General features: G+C 36.2%; 1 protein-coding gene and 1 long non-coding RNA gene across 2 annotated transcripts; both read left to right on the forward strand.

Annotated features, from left to right (window-relative positions):
- The first annotated feature begins 242 nt into the window (after positions 1-242).
- Positions 243-2664, forward strand: LOC140006244 (uncharacterized). The gene is made up of 2 exons (XR_011813879.1): positions 243-439; positions 1503-2664. It is a non-coding gene; the product is annotated as an uncharacterized lncRNA (long non-coding RNA).
- A 13699-nt stretch (positions 2665-16363) lies between these two features.
- Positions 16364-16954, forward strand: LOC140006947 (uncharacterized). The gene has a single exon (XM_072049622.1). The coding sequence runs from the start codon at positions 16364-16366 to the stop codon at positions 16952-16954; it is 591 nt and encodes a 196-aa protein (XP_071905723.1).
- Positions 16955-19153: the final 2199 nt, after the last annotated feature.

The following is a 19153-nucleotide window of genomic DNA, read 5'->3' on the forward strand; positions in this document are numbered from 1 at the left end:
ATTCACCACTTATATTTTGCCAAGTGGCTTTTATTTGTGGTAGGGACTTTATATGAGAGATTAGAGGTGTTAACTAGGTATTGGTACATTTGGAAGGGTTAAAACATCATTAGTCAAAGAATTAAGAGAAGTTGTGGACAAGAATTGGGCCAAGTGGCAAAACCCTAGCCATGCGTCTTGTTTGACCAAAGATTAGATGAATTTTAAACCAATTTTTGCTCCATTCCTCCACCATAATTTCGTGCCCTTCTTAGCTTCCAAGAGAAGGAGAGAAACTCCATTTTAAAGCTTTCTAAACCTAGTGTGAGTTTGAGAGAAAAATCAAAAGAGAAAGATCTAGAGTTAGTGAGAAACTTTCCTCCAATCCTTGTGGTTGTTCCAAGCTTGAAGCTTTCATTTTGGTGGATTGTTTTGGTGACTTAAGCAACTTGTAAGAGAGGTAACTAATCTTTAAATGATGGTTTTATGATGTTATATCATCTACTTTAAGTTTTAATGGTAAACTACAAGTTGTTTTGGTTGAGATTTGGGGTTAATCTCTTGAAATAAACAAGTAGTAGTTAAGCTAGTTAGTATGCCTACCATGTGTTTGATGAAATGCTTAACCTTTGTTCATGTTTGTTTATAAGGTATTAACATGTTTCTGAACCCCTTTTTAGTAGATCTAATACGTGTTATGTGATTGGAGTACAAATCATGAAAGGTTGAAAGTTAGAAAATTTGGGGAGGTGCTGTCCGAAAATTTCAAGGGCTTGCTGCCCTGTTTTGCTTTGATAATTTCATGCTTAATTTGGCTACAAGTGTGAGGGATATATGTTGGGTTATGTGTGTGGAGGTTGTCTACAAAAAATTAGCCAATTTGGTTGGATAAATCTTGAGTTATGAGCAAAGAGGCAAAACTGGACTAGGTCCAGGAATTTTCTGACCAGTGATCTTGTGAAGGTCATAACGTTTTACCCAATGATTGGATTTGAGTGCCATTTGTGGCATTTGAAAGTAGACTCTTAGAGATTTAAAATGGTACCAATTTCATTTTCTGGTTCGTCCCGAGCGATTCGTGGCGAGTCTTGAAAGTTGGCTGCCCGTTGTTACTGTTCATCCGAGACTGTCCAGAAAATTCATTTGGTTGCTTAATTTTGAACCACTTACGTTTGGATCTTGGCAATGGTTTCTTCTACACAAATATAGCCTTTTGAACCTAGTTTCTAACGGCACCAACGGAACCTAATTCTGAATTTTCTACAGTGAATTATAACCATTTTCCCGAGACTGCCTGGCAAGACTGTTTAATCCGAATAAGGAACCTTCAAGTCTAAATGAAACATTTCTTTTGCCAAGCTTTCATGTACACATTAAACTTATTTTCTCATGAAATTTTATCATGTTATGGACCTTATTGCATGCTGAATTAAGTAGCCTAGACTACTGACTCGGTTTCTTAATGAACCTATACTTTAGTAAGGAACGAATCCAATTGTTAATGATTTCACTCGTTGACCTAGGTTTGGGAAACGAAGGTGACCGTAACTGAGACGTTTGGCATTGATTACTACTTTTGCTTGGCAGGTAAGTGTTCCACTACCTGCTACCTGTTATGAGAAATATCTGAAATACTTGATTGATAACTGTTGGAGCGAAACCCTGTTTTGATAAAATGGAGGCGAGTGTGTACTTTACCGCACTCGATCTCTCTTGTTTTCACTGAAGTTATATATATTGTTATTATGAGATGTGATATCTCTATGAATGCCTGTGATTGAGTTGTTTAGGTGATATCCCATCAACTACTGTTACTGTTCGGGTACCCAACCTCATAGGTGAGTCGGTCGTGTCGAGTCAGCAAAAGCTTGGTCGAGAAGGCCGATAAACCTTGAGGACTGTTTACTGTACACTGGAAATCGGTATACTCGAATATTACCAAACTACTTTTATGGAGTGCGGGCCCGGTAGGGGTTTGATTGGTGGACGGAGACTGGTGAAAGTGGTGTTCTACGGACCCTATGATACTGTGCATACAAGTGTTGACGGAGTGCCAACAGGAGGCAATTTTGATCAATCTCAAGTGGATCTTTGGCTTTTGAAAGCCACCTGTATCCTTGAATTGAATTGTGATTAATTGTTATTCTACTGTACAATGCTTATTTGGTTATTATGTGATCTTATGTGACTATGTGTTTACTTGTTTTTACTTGGAACCTCACTGGGCTTTAGCTCACCCCATTCCCTTTGTTTTCCTTAATAGATCGGGGATGGATTGATCAAGAGCTTTCTTAGCTTTCTTTTGTTTTGAACTTGTATTTTGAGTTTGTAATCTTTTGTATAAGAAGACCGTACTTTTGACTCCTGAAAGCTTGAACCTAATAGTTATGTAAGTTATGTAAACTCGACCCTACTTTTATTATGTAAGTTATGTGAGGAGTGGTAAGTTGACATTTAGCTATATGTATACTAAGCTTTTGGATTGTTGGTGTAGTGATTATGTTTAATTAGGGTTACACTCTCTTGCTTGGAAGATATCTCATCCGCTTCATTTGAGTTATTAGTACTTTGATCGACTGAGCCCCGGCGAGAGTTGGGCAGGCAGTCCGCTGATACCCTAAGGTTCACCCTAGGGAGAGGTGGGGCTGTCACATATAAACTGGTGAAGTCTACATGAGTCGAAGAGGAAGAACTGGGCACTGCAGTTGAAAGTACCTAGCAGTCTTTCAGGTTATAGTTCCTGCAGAACAAGAGACACCAAACCAGCCCACTGTTCCTATAACTAATTTGCCATGCCAAAAAGGAAGCACTGCTACCAAACCAGCTGAAGCCATCACTACTCAACCAACTGAAATAGTTCAGGAAGATCAAAGGCAAGTGGAACTTTAATGATTTCAACTTATTTTTTGTTCCTTAACTAGACAGTTGCATTGCTTATGCTTAACAAGATGAACACTTGTATTTGCACTATATTATGATCTATTATTTTTTTATCGCAACATTTAATGGATCATAATATTTAGAGTAGCATTAAGTAAGGAATTCTAAATGTTAGTACAACTTGGCTCTTTGGTTTATATTGAACTACTCTATTATGCCTATCTATAAAGCTTTTAATCATATATTTTCACCTGCCTAAGCTTAGATGGTTGACATCTTCACAAACAACCTGGTTGAAACCAATATTGTAGGCAATCGTTGCACATTGCATATTGAAGACTACAGATAGACTCTTTTGTATTCAGCATCTTAGTAACTACTGTGGCTACAAAATTGTCAACTAGCCATGAAATTAAATTAACAAATAGTTGAATGATCCAGCCATAGAATATGTATTGCCTATATATTACATATAACTTGACTATTTGGGTTGTAATGAATTACGTAATTATGCTTATATATATATATATAAGTGTGTACTTGACTGTTTACACTTATTTGATGGTTGACATCTTCAAACAAATATATACACATTTTATTACTAAAGCAAAAATTAGTAGAAGGACAAATCCTATAGGAGATTCGTGGGATTTTAGGACTTCTTTTAGGATATTAGATATTATGTATATGTTATTATTTGAATAATATTCTTGGCACTATATTAGCATTCATTACTTTAATATCTTTTTATAAAACAAAGCATGCCAATTAGTGTATGTAATTGGTTGAACATGTGTTTAGCAGCTATCCAGTGATATATGTCTAGGCAATATATTATTCACTTGATTAATCATATAAGAAATTAATTTCCTCTGCTTTCCAATCACTTATTAGCGATTTCATTTTCTACCGATTCAAATTGAGCAGTGGCTATGCTCATTACAGCCATAGTATCAATAGTTTGATTCACCAGTTTTTATATGCCTTTCCAAATAATTCTTAGTATTCAATCATGGGCGTGGATTTTCCCAAAGCAATTTGTCGCTCAAGTGCCCAGCATTAATGAGTGTGTTTAGATAAAATATTATTTGAAATATTATGTAGAATAATTAGAGTAACATTTTTTATGATGTGATATATGTGAGATAAAAAAATAATTAAAAATATAAAAAAAATAAATTAAAAAATATATTTATGATACAAACGAAAAAATATTTTTTACACGTGTGCCTCCTCCTTTCACTTCCGACGGCAGGCATGGGAAACAATTTCTACAACAGATGAATCCAGCGGAGCAGGGGTACGGACGAGTGAGGTCATCTGTCCCGTCAAGCGGTCTGCGAGATTCTGCAGCATGCCATCAGGTCAACTATCGTGACATACTGGCATGGACGGTAGCCCATGATACGCTTAATTCAACAGGTCAAATACGTAAACTAAACTTCAGTGATTTTCTGCTGCCAGTTCCATATTTATTCACCCCATGAAAAGCGTTGACTAAATTCTTATCCATAGAATGGTCCCACTTGTTAGGCATCAGCTAACCCAGCTGGATTTTACGTGGGTGCGATGGTCCCACTTGGTTTTACATGGCTGCGATGCGGCCCCTTCCGCTTCGCCGCAGGTTGCCTGCAGCATCGCCAAGAGAGTCTTTACAAGCAGGCTATATAATTACTAAAACGTCTACGACAACAACTGCATATAACAATAGAAGAAAATTATGTTTGTCTCATGTATAGGTGGTAAATCAATCCATTTAATTAAATTTATTTATACATATCTATGAATAGATGGGTATGAGTATCTTAAATTTTTGTATATGAGTATAAATAGGTTACCCAATAATATCTATTTAAATAAATGGATATTATTGGATAAATAAATGGGTATTATTGGATAACCCATCAAACCTAATTAATCCATTTAGAATTGTTTTCCCCCAAATCTCCTCTCTTCCCCTGTCCATTTTTTTTTCTTCAAATTTTTCATTTTGTTATGATGTTAACTACTTTTGTTTCATTATTATTATTATTTGTTGGTTTTATTTTATCGTTTTATTTTCTCTTAATTTGTTAACTTACTCATTTTTTAGCATTACCAATTTATGATAAGTTTTAATCTCTTTTCCTACATTTCCAAAATGAAAATTTAAATTTACACATGAAAAAAATATTAGGGGTTCAAAATTTTTGGATTAAGTTTTTATGTTAATTTTTATATTCTTATTATTCAATTGTTAAATATTATGTAATTTTGCGATATAGAGTACGGATAGGAAAAAAATTGATAATTAGGCTCATTGAACATTATAAGTAAATATTTAAAACTAATGATGGATGCAAAGAGTGGTATAAATTGATAACTTAGTTTGTAAAATTGAATTTAAATGAGTTTACAAAAAGTTAAAATAAATGGGTTATAAATGGATTATTGGGTTACCCAATTCATTTTTTTGACTTACCCATTTATACCCATCTAATTAAATAAGCATAAATGGGTTGACTCACTTATATCTATTACCTATTTTACCCAATTTAAACCCGCCCAAGTCACCGATTTTGACACCTCTAGTCTCATGTAACATTACGGGATTATTCGAGGAAGTTTTTGTCTTATACATATATAAGAACGTACCTTGTTAATCTACCATATGATTTAGAAGAAAACACGCGAAACTATGTCAAAATCAGATTCTACACATTAGTGCTTTTTTTTTCACCCATATTCATTCATTTTTTTAATAAGAATTGATATTGAACTTAAATTCTACACGAACAACTTAGGGCAAGTTATATTTTTGTAAAATTTTGTGACAAAAAGTGGAGGTCGTCGACAACAACACCATAAGTACGGTGCTCAGAAGTAACTGTGATTGTTGCCACATACTTGGCAAGGAAATTAAGATACGAAGAAAGGAATTTGAGGAATGTTTTGCATTTTTTTTTCTTGCAATTCTCTACTCTTACCCCTAAATTTTTTGAAGCATGAACTACGTGTGATTTTTTTCGATAAGAATATGAACAGATATGAGTTGAGGGATTAAAAATATGCATCTTTTATTTGTTAGGGATGAAAAATCATCATTTTATATGTGAAGGATGTAAAAAGTTCAAATCCCATGTGTGAGCCATCATTTGTAAGATTTTCTCAAAGAAAATGGAAATGACAAAATGACTTTCACCAAAATTAACGACACTATGCTTCTTTAACAAGCATGCTTGCTCCTAGTCTAGTTCATCAATAATTTATTTCATGTTCAAATTATGATAATCAAATTTAGCTAAAGATAACTTCTGTTTCACCTCATTATTTTATTTTATTATTATTAATAAAATTTACGGGTGGCATCCCTCCCCCATATACCGGATTTGCCGTTTAAAGAAAAGAGATAACTTCTATTTGTTTTTGGAAAAATAAAAGAGCTTGTATTTTTTATATGTAATAAAAATGCTCAACTCACCCTTTCAAATAAAACGAACATTAATTGACAAAGTATCAGTTTTCTCATTCATTAGTGCTTTAGGATAAAGTATTTTCACTTCTTTTCAATTATTCTTGTAATAAATTTCTTAATGAACCTTTTGTCATGCATATATCACATCTCAAAAAGTACAATAATAATTTTTTTTCCTACAAAGACTTTGAAAACTCCAAAAGAAAATAAACTATTAAACACTTGCAAAGCTTCAGATGTCCAATCTCAAGAGTTGAGAATGACGCCAAAGTCCAAGGTACCCACCATTCTGTACTGCTCGTAAAATGGACGTTATTTGATCCGTCGAGGACTGGTCGCTTTTACGATCACTCTCATCCCATAATGTTGTAAAGGATATGTCACTCACATTGGAAGAAGTTATACGTTAGTGATTCGTCTCGTGCCGTAAACGCGGACGCTCTTGAATTTAGTCAAGATTTGGAAAAACAAGTTGCGTTTATGTGGAAATTGTATCAATACACTAACTTATCACATATTTATGACCATCCACTAATCTTTCACAAATTGAGAAATTAATTAGGTCGACGGGTTAGTTGTGGTCAAGGGAGGACTGTCATTCATAGTAAACTTTTGTTATTTCCTGCTAGGTAGTCGAACAGCATCCACTATTAGGGCAAATTTAATTGAATGCTTAAGCGGTGGGTGTGCTTTAGGGCTTGTCCCAACTCATTCTGACTTTTTAAAGTATTATAGCATACGTTTTCAAAAAAGATTTTTTTCGATATAACACCTGTATGTCATTTGCTATTTGATTAAAAAGCTACTTACAAATGTGTATGGATGTTCTCCAAAAAAGCTACAAAGAGTTTATTTTTATTTAACAAATGATTAAATTGCCCTAATGTATATGTTGTATAATTAAATTTTTATTAAATAAACTACTTTTACTCAAAGTTTTCCATATACGTTTGGAAGGATTAAGTACATGCATAGCTATGCTCATTAACTAATCATTTACTTCATTTGCAATGTCTTTCGCACTTGCATCCTATGAATGCTTATCCTCTTATTCCTTGCCATTTCTCCAAACCTATCAATCTCTGTCCTCCTTTAATTGGTTGGTGTCTAATTCCATAAAATTCATCCTTCAATCTGTCATTCTCTCAATCGTCATCCCTTAAATCAAGGATAAACCACAAATCTACTCAAAAATATTTTCACCATGCAACTCGCTAATAAGTAAAAATCGAAAACGAAGAGCACAAAATTTCGTATGCATGCGAAAAAGAAGCAACTGAGAACAAATCGATGCTCTTGCAACTAGGTTTTTTCAATGAAGTTCAAGCACTGCTAATTGCAATGTCCCAGAGTATGGTTTTGGCGTTGCAATCAAGCTTCTTTATTCCTTTTATGTGTCATCATTAGCGGAATGTGCACAGTTCTTTTTCGTTGCATGGTGAACAAGCTGGATTCGATTTTTCAAATATATAGTTGTATGAGTTTAATTTGAAGAATATTGAATTCCGTGTTCTCAAGTGGACATGATTCTGAAGTGCATTTATAAATTATGCATTTGTAAATGAGGTTTTAATGGATTAAGAAGATTCTTTGGTTAGTTTCAAAATAGCTTTTCCTTTAATCGTTTTCTCCTCTGTGATTTACGAAAATAAAAAGGAAAACGAAAAAAGAGAGAAGGCTTGAGGCCCAGTAACTAATCTATGTACAAGTATATACTCACCGTCCATCGTACAACTAAGGCTTTAAAGAAATGTCCCATGCACGAGTGTTAAGTTTGGACCCGTTTTTGTTAAGTTGGGCCCGACAATGATTCTCCACGTTTGCATTTGCAGTCCACGAAACCGCGCCTTCAGCTAATAAATAGCTGCTCATGATAGATACGTGTGAAGTGCTACGGCTTCTATATTTCCTTTCTTTGTCACTTCAATGGATGTAGACGCATCGGCTCTGCACCACTATAAATAATGAACCCTGAACCCCCAGTTGCATTACTACTACAGAACTACTACATCTTACATGATTCCAGATTCTCCGAAAATTTCGGGACGCCCTGCTCTGTCGTGCACCCAATTAAAAGGTTTTATATCGCAAAGACAACCTTAATATTTCTGGGTAGCGAAATGTACAGATTCTCTGATCAGACGTCAGAAGAGTTATTTAAAGATGAAGTAGACAAGTGCATCGTCTCAGCTCTCCAGCACGTCATCAGCAACACAGAAGCTGCAGCCCCGCCCACAGCCCCCACCCACCAACAGCAACCAACTGTTATGCCTGAATTTGAGGGTGCCACCTCATTATCCCAATCCTCGGCGACTGCAAGCAGTGGCCTTGGCAGCAGCAGCACTGGAACCATGATGGAGGACAATGATGATCAGAGTCGTAACGACGAGAAGCAAAAGCAAAAGAACAAGAAAAAGAAGAAGAAGAAGAGGGAAGTTGAGCTGGATGGGGAAAAGAGAGTACATTTCAAAGGGGTGAGACAAAGGTCGGCGGGAAAATGGGTAGCGGAGATTAGAGACCCGCATCAAGGTCGAAGTGTATGGCTAGGCACATTTACCTCAGCAGAGGAGGCAGCCAGAGCTTACGACAGGAAATGCATCCAGTTTAGAGGAGATCGAGCTAAGACTAATTTCCCATCCTCAGACTATGCTAATGCTAATGATGATCAGTCGTCAGGCTCGCAGCAACAACAACAACAACAAGATGCACCTCCTCCAGCAGCAGCACTGCTATCCGTTAATGCGCCTCTGGAGTATACTAGTGCAGTTACAACAAACAGTACTACAACTGCTGCAGATGCTGGAGGTACAAGTTGGGAAGAAGATGAAGGCTTTTGGGATGTTTTTCAGATACTTTCCGACACAGACTGGAGGATGATGGATTCTCCGCCACCATCGGGACCTTAATTCATTTGGCTACCGGAACTACTACTAGCATGGTTGCTACTTAGAACGAGTTCATTACGGATTAAGGAGTGAGTGAGTGACCATGGACAATAGAGTTTATTTAAATAATTACTTCCAAAAAAAAAAGTAAAAAAAGGGATAATATGAGCACGTGTGAGATGTGCATTACTGGTACTATATACAGTGTATGCATGCCCAGGCATGCCGAGTAATATAAGCATGTTTTTAGCAACGGTACGTCAGCAGACGTCAGCAAAGGAAAGGAGAAATGGGAAAAGTTTCTACGGATATGATCTGTCGTTTTCAACTTGGATTAAGTCATTGTGCTTCCTTACATGTAATCAATGTTTTGAAAATCGGACCGGATCGGTCGGTTCGACTGATTGAACCGCGAACCGGTCATGGTACCGGTCCGGTTCTATATTAGGGTTGACCATGCTAGAAAACTGGTCAAAAATCGATCCAACCGTGAAATCGTCGAAACCGGATTGAATCGGTTTTTTCGGGTTTTCGATTATTATTATTATTTTTTTATACGTTTTGCAAAATGTAGCATTCAAGATTCGAATTCATGACCTTTGTAATAGAAGACCAATATAGTAACCGTTGCACTATCACATCTTATTAATTTTTTTTTATAACTTATTTATATAAAACAAACATTGATATTTCTTTTTTTCATTTTTCTTACAAAATCTCAATCTCTCATGACTCTTTCTTTTTAATCTTCAACTCTCTCTCTCTTTCTCTCTATCCTCTTTTCTTTTGTCACTCCGTTTTTAATCAAACATCTTTATTTTTAATTTATTCATGTTTTCTTACATCTTTTAATTTTATTTTTGTCCATTAAATTAAAAAAGTTAAAAAAGAATTATTTTTTTAACCCAAATTATTTAATGCCACAACCACTTACTTTTATCTCATTTTTTGTTTCTTATCAAGTTTACATTTCTATTTTCGATTCTCTTGACTTCTTTCGAACTCCAAACTTTCTTTTTTAAATTGCAATCTCTAAATCCCAAAACGTAAATTAAAATTTAAGTTCACAATATTTAAATTCTCATAGACGTGAATTTTGTATAATTTCAAAATATTATGATATTTTTGGGTTGGATTTAAGATTTTTTGGTAGATATAATTGAAATTGAAATGAAATTTATTTGTTTTAACTTATAATTCAAAAATAAATAATTTATTTTTAAAAATCCAAGTTATTCAAAAATAGTAAACATTTCATCATGTAAAGTATTAAATTAGTCCATTACATGTCTTATTTTGTGCATATATATATTTACATAAATTATTTTTAAAAAATTCATTAAACCAAGGTTGAACCGGTCCGACCGGTTGAATCTTGACCTTTTCACTTCACCGGTTCAATTAACGGTCCGATTTTTAAAACATTGCATGTAATTGGATAGTCAATCACTACAAGCGAACCAACAGTCATTTTAACTATTGATCACCATAAAAAAAATTTTAAATTTTGGTGTAAGGGGAAATAAAGAGTTGAAACCTTAACTTTTCAACACTTGCCAAAAAAGATGTCACTTAAGAGACTGCAATGGGGCAAGTGAAGGGCCGATTTTTTTTTATTTTCCTTGGATGTATGTGCAAATTGTTGCTATTGTGCTGTTCTTTTCTTAATCTTATTGTTAGTGGGTCATTGAATTGGGCAGCCGCAGGGCAGTGCTGCCTTTAATGGTGAGTACAAATTGTGGGCCCGTTAGTGAATGACAAACGTTTTTTTAACGAACGCTAGGCTGAAGCAAAACCAATGTTTTCAAACCCGGACCGTCAATCGAACCGGTGAGGTGAAAGGGTCGAGGTTCAACCGGTCGGACCGGTTCAACCGGGGTTCAATAAATAAATAAATAAATAAAAAATATATATATATATATATATATATATATATATATATAGACACACACACCTATGCAAATAGCGATAGAGAATGAAAATAAAATTTGGGTCAATGAACAGGATGCTCTGTCTAGTTTTAATTTTCTTTAGACAAAAATTTTCCTACTTTTTACTAGTTAATTAGTTAGCATGTGATGTGAGTTGCTATTCCTTGTTGCTTAAAGTTAATTACTGTTTTGCCTCTTTATTTGGAAATTTAATTTAACTAAACTATTATTAGACGTGACTAAATTGTATCAGTAATAGAGAAAAAATTTTCAAATGTCCTAAATCTGCTTCAAATTGGATACATTGACAACTAGATTTACTCTTGCAAAAACTTTAGGGACTAAACTGCACATATGCTAAGTAATATTGAGAGCTAAATTTATTTTTACTAAAATTTTAAGGACTAAAATCGCACAATAATTGAATATTTAGGAATTGAACTGCATATTTTTTTCTATTAAATTATCACTCCGTTAGTATTTCTTGTAAGTGGATCGGCAGCTCGCCATTTGATCAAGTCTTGAAAAGTCATTGAATATGAAATCACCAGCCCGTGCCGCAATAGGGCCTATTACCAGGATTGTCTACAATCTTTGCGGCAGACTTGTTTCAAGGAATTACAGACTAATTGCTGCTGCCTTCTCTTTCTTTTCTTTATACTTTCCCCTGTGAAATGGACAACTTTTTTGTTTGAAGAAAGATGCAGGGTGACAGCAACATATTATTATATGCCCGTGTGAACAGTAGTACTTTTACGCAGTTCTCCACATACCAATTCGTATTGAAAAAAGAAGATAGAAGCGCAGCAGGTGTATGAAGTAAAATACCTGAGACAGGGTTGCGAGAAAAGCTGATGAAGATGGTGTGAAGTGTGAACGAGTTTGGAATTCCACAATTTTTTTTGGCTTAGAATCGCAACAGCAAGCAGAAAAACTTCAGCCTGCACCACCTCAATTCACTTCCACAATTTTTTTTGGCTTAGAATCGCACCAGTTGCACCGCAGCTGCACCACCTCAATCATCCTGCTCAGCCGCACCAGCGCACCTTCAGCCCACAGTCGACAACGAGCACCGCCAACCAGTGGTCATCTACGCCGTTTCCCCAAAAGTGATCCACACCACACTTTGGAGAAGGGATTAGAGTTAAGCCATTAAGGGGAGAAGGAATTAGAGATGGCAGGCAAGACCAGGAAGACCGAAGCGGCGAAGTGAGAGAGGAACCAGGAGGAACCAGGAACGGCAGGAAGACCGCAGCGGCGAAGTGAAGTGCGAAGAGGAAGACTGGACTCTGGAGCGAAGTTCAGCGAACTAGCGAAGTGCCGAAGTGAAGAAATGAAGAATGAAGATTAGGGTTCGGTCAAAATTGAAGTTTTTGCCAATTTTGACTCAAAAATTGGAAAACCGCGGTTCACGGTCTGACCCGGTTTTGAAGATTTGAACGGTTTTTTACGGTTTTGACCGGTTTTTTATAAAAGTCAACATAAGCAATAGACCGGACCGGACACATGGCCGGGTCGCGGTCGAACCGGTTGACCCGGCCGGTCCGGTCCGGGTTTGAAAACATTGAGCAAAACCACTACCGCGTTGAAGTGGTTACAATACTTTGAAGCTGGTCCTAAAGCAACCACTCCTTCAAACATAACCAACCTTAATTGCAAATCATGTACAGCACCTTGATCATCGCACTACCAGAAAAAAAGTTAGTTTGTGACAGTTAAAAGGCTATCATAATAGTGTCATAAAAAAGTTATTGTGATGGTTTTATAACAGTTGTTTTTAGCATTGGCAAAAGAGGTTTAATAAAAACTCAGTGATAGTTTTTAACTGCTGAAAAATAGTATTTATAACGATTGTTAAGAACTTTTGGGACAGTTCAGAAATGCAGTAAAAAGTTGCCTAATTTGATACTTTTTGCTAATAGTGCCAAAACCATAAGCAAAACTTCATTTGCTACAGTTTGTATCGTGTCAACAATGTATTTTGTTATGGTTTGAAATGTATCACAAAAATTTAAAACTTTTAGTGACGTGTTATTTATGCGTAGTATATGTAACCTGTAATAAATTTTTTATTCAATTACAAACGTCAAGAATGTTTTATAATTATTTCTTTCATTGCAAAAATAATTTTTTAATTCATATTAAATAATTTTTATATTGCATTTACTGAAAACCTATAAGACATCTGTATGATTGAATTTTATTGAACTAATAGAACTTTATTGAATTAATAAAAATGTTCAGCAACAATTCAACTCAAATAGGAATTCCAAAATATATTATTGGAAAATCATAGACATAATAACTAACACATCCTTGATCCTCCCAATACATTAGAATCTTGAAAAACTATAATTGTTTACAGTATACCAACATAAAGCACTGTTAAAGTATTGAGACATGTTTTATTAAAGATATGAAATGCTGATTCTAGTTCTAGTGGATGACAATCCAATGATCTTCAAAGTTACTCTCCATTACTTGTAAAACATATGAAATTATTCAATATAACTATAGAAACCAACTTATTCAACTAATTAGCTAAAATTAGTACCATAATGAATTACTGATGAGATAAAAACTAGAAGTTTAGACGTACATTACTAGAATGCCAAACAATGCATTCATTAATAGTTACTCCAACTGTTAGCACACCTCGCTGAGGCCTCACCAAGTAATCATTGGGATCAAATGCTCTTTTCACAAACACTTCGTAAATGTCAGGATCTAATGGTATTCCTGCTACTTCATCTTTTGGATTCTTGCCAACAACTGCACCTTTAGCAACCGTGTTCTTTGGTATTTGATAACAAAGCAAGTGTACTATAGTTCCAATTTGTTAAAGAAAAAGTTCATATTATCATTATCATCCAACAAAAATGTAATCTAAACATGTAGAATTCATATTTATCTTGTCATTTAAAACTACAAAAATATACGCTTCGACTATTGACTTGGTCCGTAAGATGCATAACATTCCTTTATGGGGCTAAAATCAAATACATCATTTGGGAATCCATTACCAGTTTATAATTCTATTGCATAACCAATTTACAAAATTATTATTAACTTCTTGCTAGTGTCACTCATATTTAATAAAAAAAAAATCAAGAAAAAATCAACAGCTAATAGTGCTAGAAAGGGGATTATTCTAGTAATCAAATTGAAAAGCAAGTCAAGAAATTCTAGAGTCATAAATGATAACCAGAAAAAATGCACAAACAACTTCCTAAGTCAAGATATCTATTAACACTACAATTGTAATTGGTAGTTAGAAGGTGAAGTTATTATCAACACTACAATTTCTCTACTTTTGTGGTGAAATTACAAGGTGAAGGCTTCATTAAAATCAAGAAATATGAAGCAAATCCAACTAAGTGTACCTACTTTCATGTGCCTACTCCTTAAGTTTCACCTACTCTATTTCCATCATTGTTAAGCAACTTCATTGGTTAGCAACAACTGGATGATTTGCAAATGGTGATCAAGCATCCACACATATTCAAGCAAGAAATAGGTAAACTAATAAGTACGAGACATAGCAATAATCAATCGCATTCAATCCATAATTAAAGCACAAATAGCTTTATCTAACCCCACAGCAATAACATTTAGCTAGACATACTAGACAAGAAAGAAAAGCTTAAGTCTTCAATGCAACCAAACATAAATCCAACAAATAGATATAGAGAGTGGAGAATTTTCTCATCCAAACGAAGAAACAAGAGTCTCCAAGCTCCTTCTTCCTTTAAGTGTTCAATACATCAACATTGCATCAAGAGTTCTCCAAGAATTCTCCAATGGAGAATGAAAACTAGACTAAAGTTATGAACTGTATAGAAAAGTATGCTAGAATTCCTGATGAGTCTAGTTGTTTATTGTTGCCAAAGAGTCAAAATGGAGTCAACCAGAGCTCCACAAGCTGCTATAGAAATATCTTGTCAAGTTTCAACCGTAATCAATCTGCGGTGCTGCAATCCATAGACAGATTGTATCCTTCAGCAAGGTCGAATTTCTTGCTCTATTATTGTTCACAAAGTTAAGAACATTTTGCTTCAAAACCATGCGTTCAATCCAACTAAAGTCCTGACAATCCATGCATGGATTCTACTTTTCTCTGCTTCGACTTTTGGCAATCTTGTGATATAATCCGGTTTTCATAGTTACAATCCACAAGTAGATTGTATCTCCTTATTTGCTCAACTTACGATACTCACCGCCTTGAATCCATTCGTATAATCCGCTCCTCTCCCTATCCAATTCATGGACGAATTGCATCCGTTCAACCAATCCATGGCCGGATTGCTAAGAGCCTTCAAATACAACTCTTCGCTTTTTTTTCCTTTGTCCCGCAACTCTGTGCAATTACACTAGTAACTTTTCAAGCACTTCAAATTTCCTTCGAACTATCCAGGAATCTTCTATTTAGCTCCAAAATGAGGCTCGATCTACAAACCCTGCAAAAACATAAAGCTATTACGAGTAAAATGAAGTAATTACAAGTTTTCCATTCTAACCACTCTATTCTCAATTACAAGGCAAACTGAGCAATTGTAACCATATGCCCTCACGAATTGATCAAAAGAAAGATGAAATAATCCCAAAAATAATCACAAAATAGACACTTATCAGAACCGATCAAGGAATAGCTATTTCTTATTTTATCATTTGAACCACCCGTAGAGAGTCCGACTCAATATGTAATTGCATGAAACCTTTAGACAAACACAACTTGACACCAAACACTAAGGCTTTTATCTCAGCTGCCGGGCTTGAAGCCAAACCAAAGAAAAAAGGAAATCAATCTTAATCATCTCGAACTATCCCACCACCACCTCCAATACCCGGATTTCCTTTACTACAGCCATCAGAATTTAGCTTTACCACCAAACGAGCTGGGGGGGTTTCCACTGAACTCGCATCACTCGTAGATGTCTAGATAATCTAGAATTAGAACAAATGAAGCTTGGCCAAGTTGTAGCATCAATAACCAACCACTTGAGCTGAATAAAATATCCCGAGCATCTTGAAAAGTAAACCTGCAAACTACCCGAACCGAGCTCAGCTCACCTTGGAGGAAGAAAGATTTCACGCCTTCCGTAAATTCCAGAAGACAAACAAAGGAAGTACCCAGAAGAAAAATGCTAGTTGAGCATTTCAGAGAGGGAGGATAGCTTTTATTGGCAACCAAAGGCGGGAGGGCAATACACTGTCAACTCGGGCTACAACTCCTGATGAAGCAAAGCAGAAAAAGAAAAACGGGTAATCCTGATGGAGCAAGTTCCAGTTATGCAGAAGGTAGCCCTCAAGTTATTCAAATGTGGAACACTCTGTGGAGTTTAAACATTAAGCACAAGATCAAGTTCTTCATTTGGAAATGCATTCAAGGAGCTCTGCCAGTGAAGGAAGCTGTGAGGAGGAGAACGGGCCAGGGTGATCCTACTTGCACAACTTGTGGAACTGCACAGGAAACTGTAGAACACCTCCTGTTGACTTGTCCTCATTCGACGAACATTTGGAAAGCAGCTCCTATTCAGTGGGATGGGGCAAAGGATCAACAAGGGAACTTCAAACGATGGTGGCTAAGGATTTCAGAAGCAAGGCATAGACCAGAGGGGTTGGAACATATTGGTTTAACTGCTAATATCCTGTGGCAGGTGTGGAAAGAAAGAAATAAGAGGGAATTCGAGAAATCAGATATAGTTACACCTTTCAAAACAATAGCAAGAGCACACAAGGATTGGATGGAACAGCTGCAGGAAGAGGTCTCGAAAGTTGAAAAGAGCACAGAAGAAACAGTCCCTAGACTAGATTTGCAAGATTAGAATTATACAAATGAGGGAGCTGTGATAATGGAGATAGAAACAACAAAGAAAAAAGGACAGCATAAGGTTGGGATAGGAATCACAGTTAAGGAATATGCAAGGAATAGAATGACAGGGTGGATAATGAATGAGATCAGTCTGGGAAACAAAGTACTAGATGATGCACTAGCTCTGAAGCTGGCCTTGTGCAATGCTGCGCATCGAAACTGGAGCAAGGTTAAGCTAAAGTTTTGTAACAAGGAGCTGTGGAGACAAATCAAACAGCAGAGCCCTGCGGACATTAAGATGGCAATAGTACTGGAAGACATCTCTAAGTTACAGAGTTTGTTTTGCATGTGCTCTTTTGACTTGTGTAGACAAGAACATATGTTAGTTAGCAAAAAATTAAGTGATGATGCTTTAGGCGTTATTGTTGATGAGGAAAGACTGTTTCCTCAGTGTTCTTAGAACACTTCTTGTATAGCTTCTCTCGAGCCGTTGCTCGTATATGTACTCTTTCTCAATAAAGCAATGAAAATCTCCTATCGTTTTGAAAAAAAAAAAAAACCACCATTTAATTAACCAGTGCCCAATGCAACCAACCACATCATCCTCAGTCCCAAAAAAAATTCCGGACACATTGAGCTAACTCACCACTACAAAATACATGGTTTACTGATTCCAATTGAGGGCTAACACAACACACAAGCAACATGAAGGGCTATGAACTCCAAATTTAACTAGAGAATCAACCAGCGGTTGATGACTAAAAAGTAAATGCAGAAATTTCTAGTGCTTGATAGCGACCACACCATTCTATTTGATCAAGTTGAAGATGGGGCAGCAACACGTAAAATCTCACTGATGACACGCTATGGAAACTACTACTACTACAACATTTCAAAATTTCAATTTCCATGTCTAACAAAATCACTAACCTGATGATCTACAAATTCTTGTACTCTTTGGTATAATGCATGCACCTGATCCTAACTAGCTATCAAGCCAAAAGTCCACAACATCATCATATAAAACCCAGCAAATATACTCTTCAGCTGCAATCCGAGAGGTAAGCATCCTCTTCAAGCTAAGAGAACAATTTGGTGCAGCTTGTGTGGCGACCCCACTTCCCCCAAAGGCGAACCAGAGGGTTGGCGGGCCGTCTGCCCAGCTCTCGCCAGGACTCAAGCAAGCAATCTAACCTAAAACCTTTCCATTAACAACCTAAACTATTACAATAGCAAATCTTCCAAAATAAACCAATTGTTAATCATCACATTAACTTCAAAGATAACAGCATCCGAAGTTAGCCAATCGGCGGCTCCTAAACACCTCACGCGTTACATTCAAGAGGTAAAGTCTTACAGTTTCCAAAACATAAAATTTCATACAGCCCGAATATATATACACATACAAGCCAAATATTATAATCAGGGTTTACACTTTTCCAACTTCAAGTGGCAATCCCAAAACAAAACTATATCGTTTAATTCAAATACATTACAAGCCACAAAACGAAGTAGATACATTCTTAAGAAGATATAAGTAGCTCAGATTTCTCAAACCTCAAGACCTGTCAAGGAAAACAAATAAACGTGGGGTGAGCTAAAGCTCAGTGGTGCCCCAAAACATGCAATCAAATAAACAAATAGCAAGTATTGAATTCGATTAACGTAAGCAAATAGGAAAGCGAATAACAACACAAGGTAGGATACAGGGGCTCTCAGGAGCCATTTTCCTCGCTTGATCATCATTCATCGTGGTTGACCCTCCGTCAACTCTCACTACTTATAGTCCATGTAGATCCTCTTATTTTTACTCCTAACCCGTCACCGTTCTTACCCCTGTCCCGGGCCCGAACGCCAACTAAGGAAGCAGTATACTCGAGATATACCCTTAGACAATTTAGTCGAGGGATTCACCCAACGACGTTACTGCAGTTGGATTCAGGAGTCGAGGGATTCACCCAACGACGCAACTACATTTAAATTCGAGGATTCACGAGTCGAGGGATTCACCCAACGACGTTACCGTAGTTGGATTCAGGAGTCGAGGGATTCACCCAACGACGCAACTACATTTAAATTCACGGAAAAAAAAAATGTTTCACGCAAGTTATCACTCGAACAGCTAGTGCGCTAAAGTACACACTGCTCACTTCGATGGATCAAAACTAGTTTTGCGAGTATCACATTTCAAGTCAAGAAAGCACTTTAATCA

Source organism: Coffea arabica, chromosome 5e, assembly GCF_036785885.1.
Source record: "Coffea arabica cultivar ET-39 chromosome 5e, Coffea Arabica ET-39 HiFi, whole genome shotgun sequence".
NCBI classification, from domain to species: domain Eukaryota; kingdom Viridiplantae; phylum Streptophyta; class Magnoliopsida; order Gentianales; family Rubiaceae; genus Coffea; species Coffea arabica.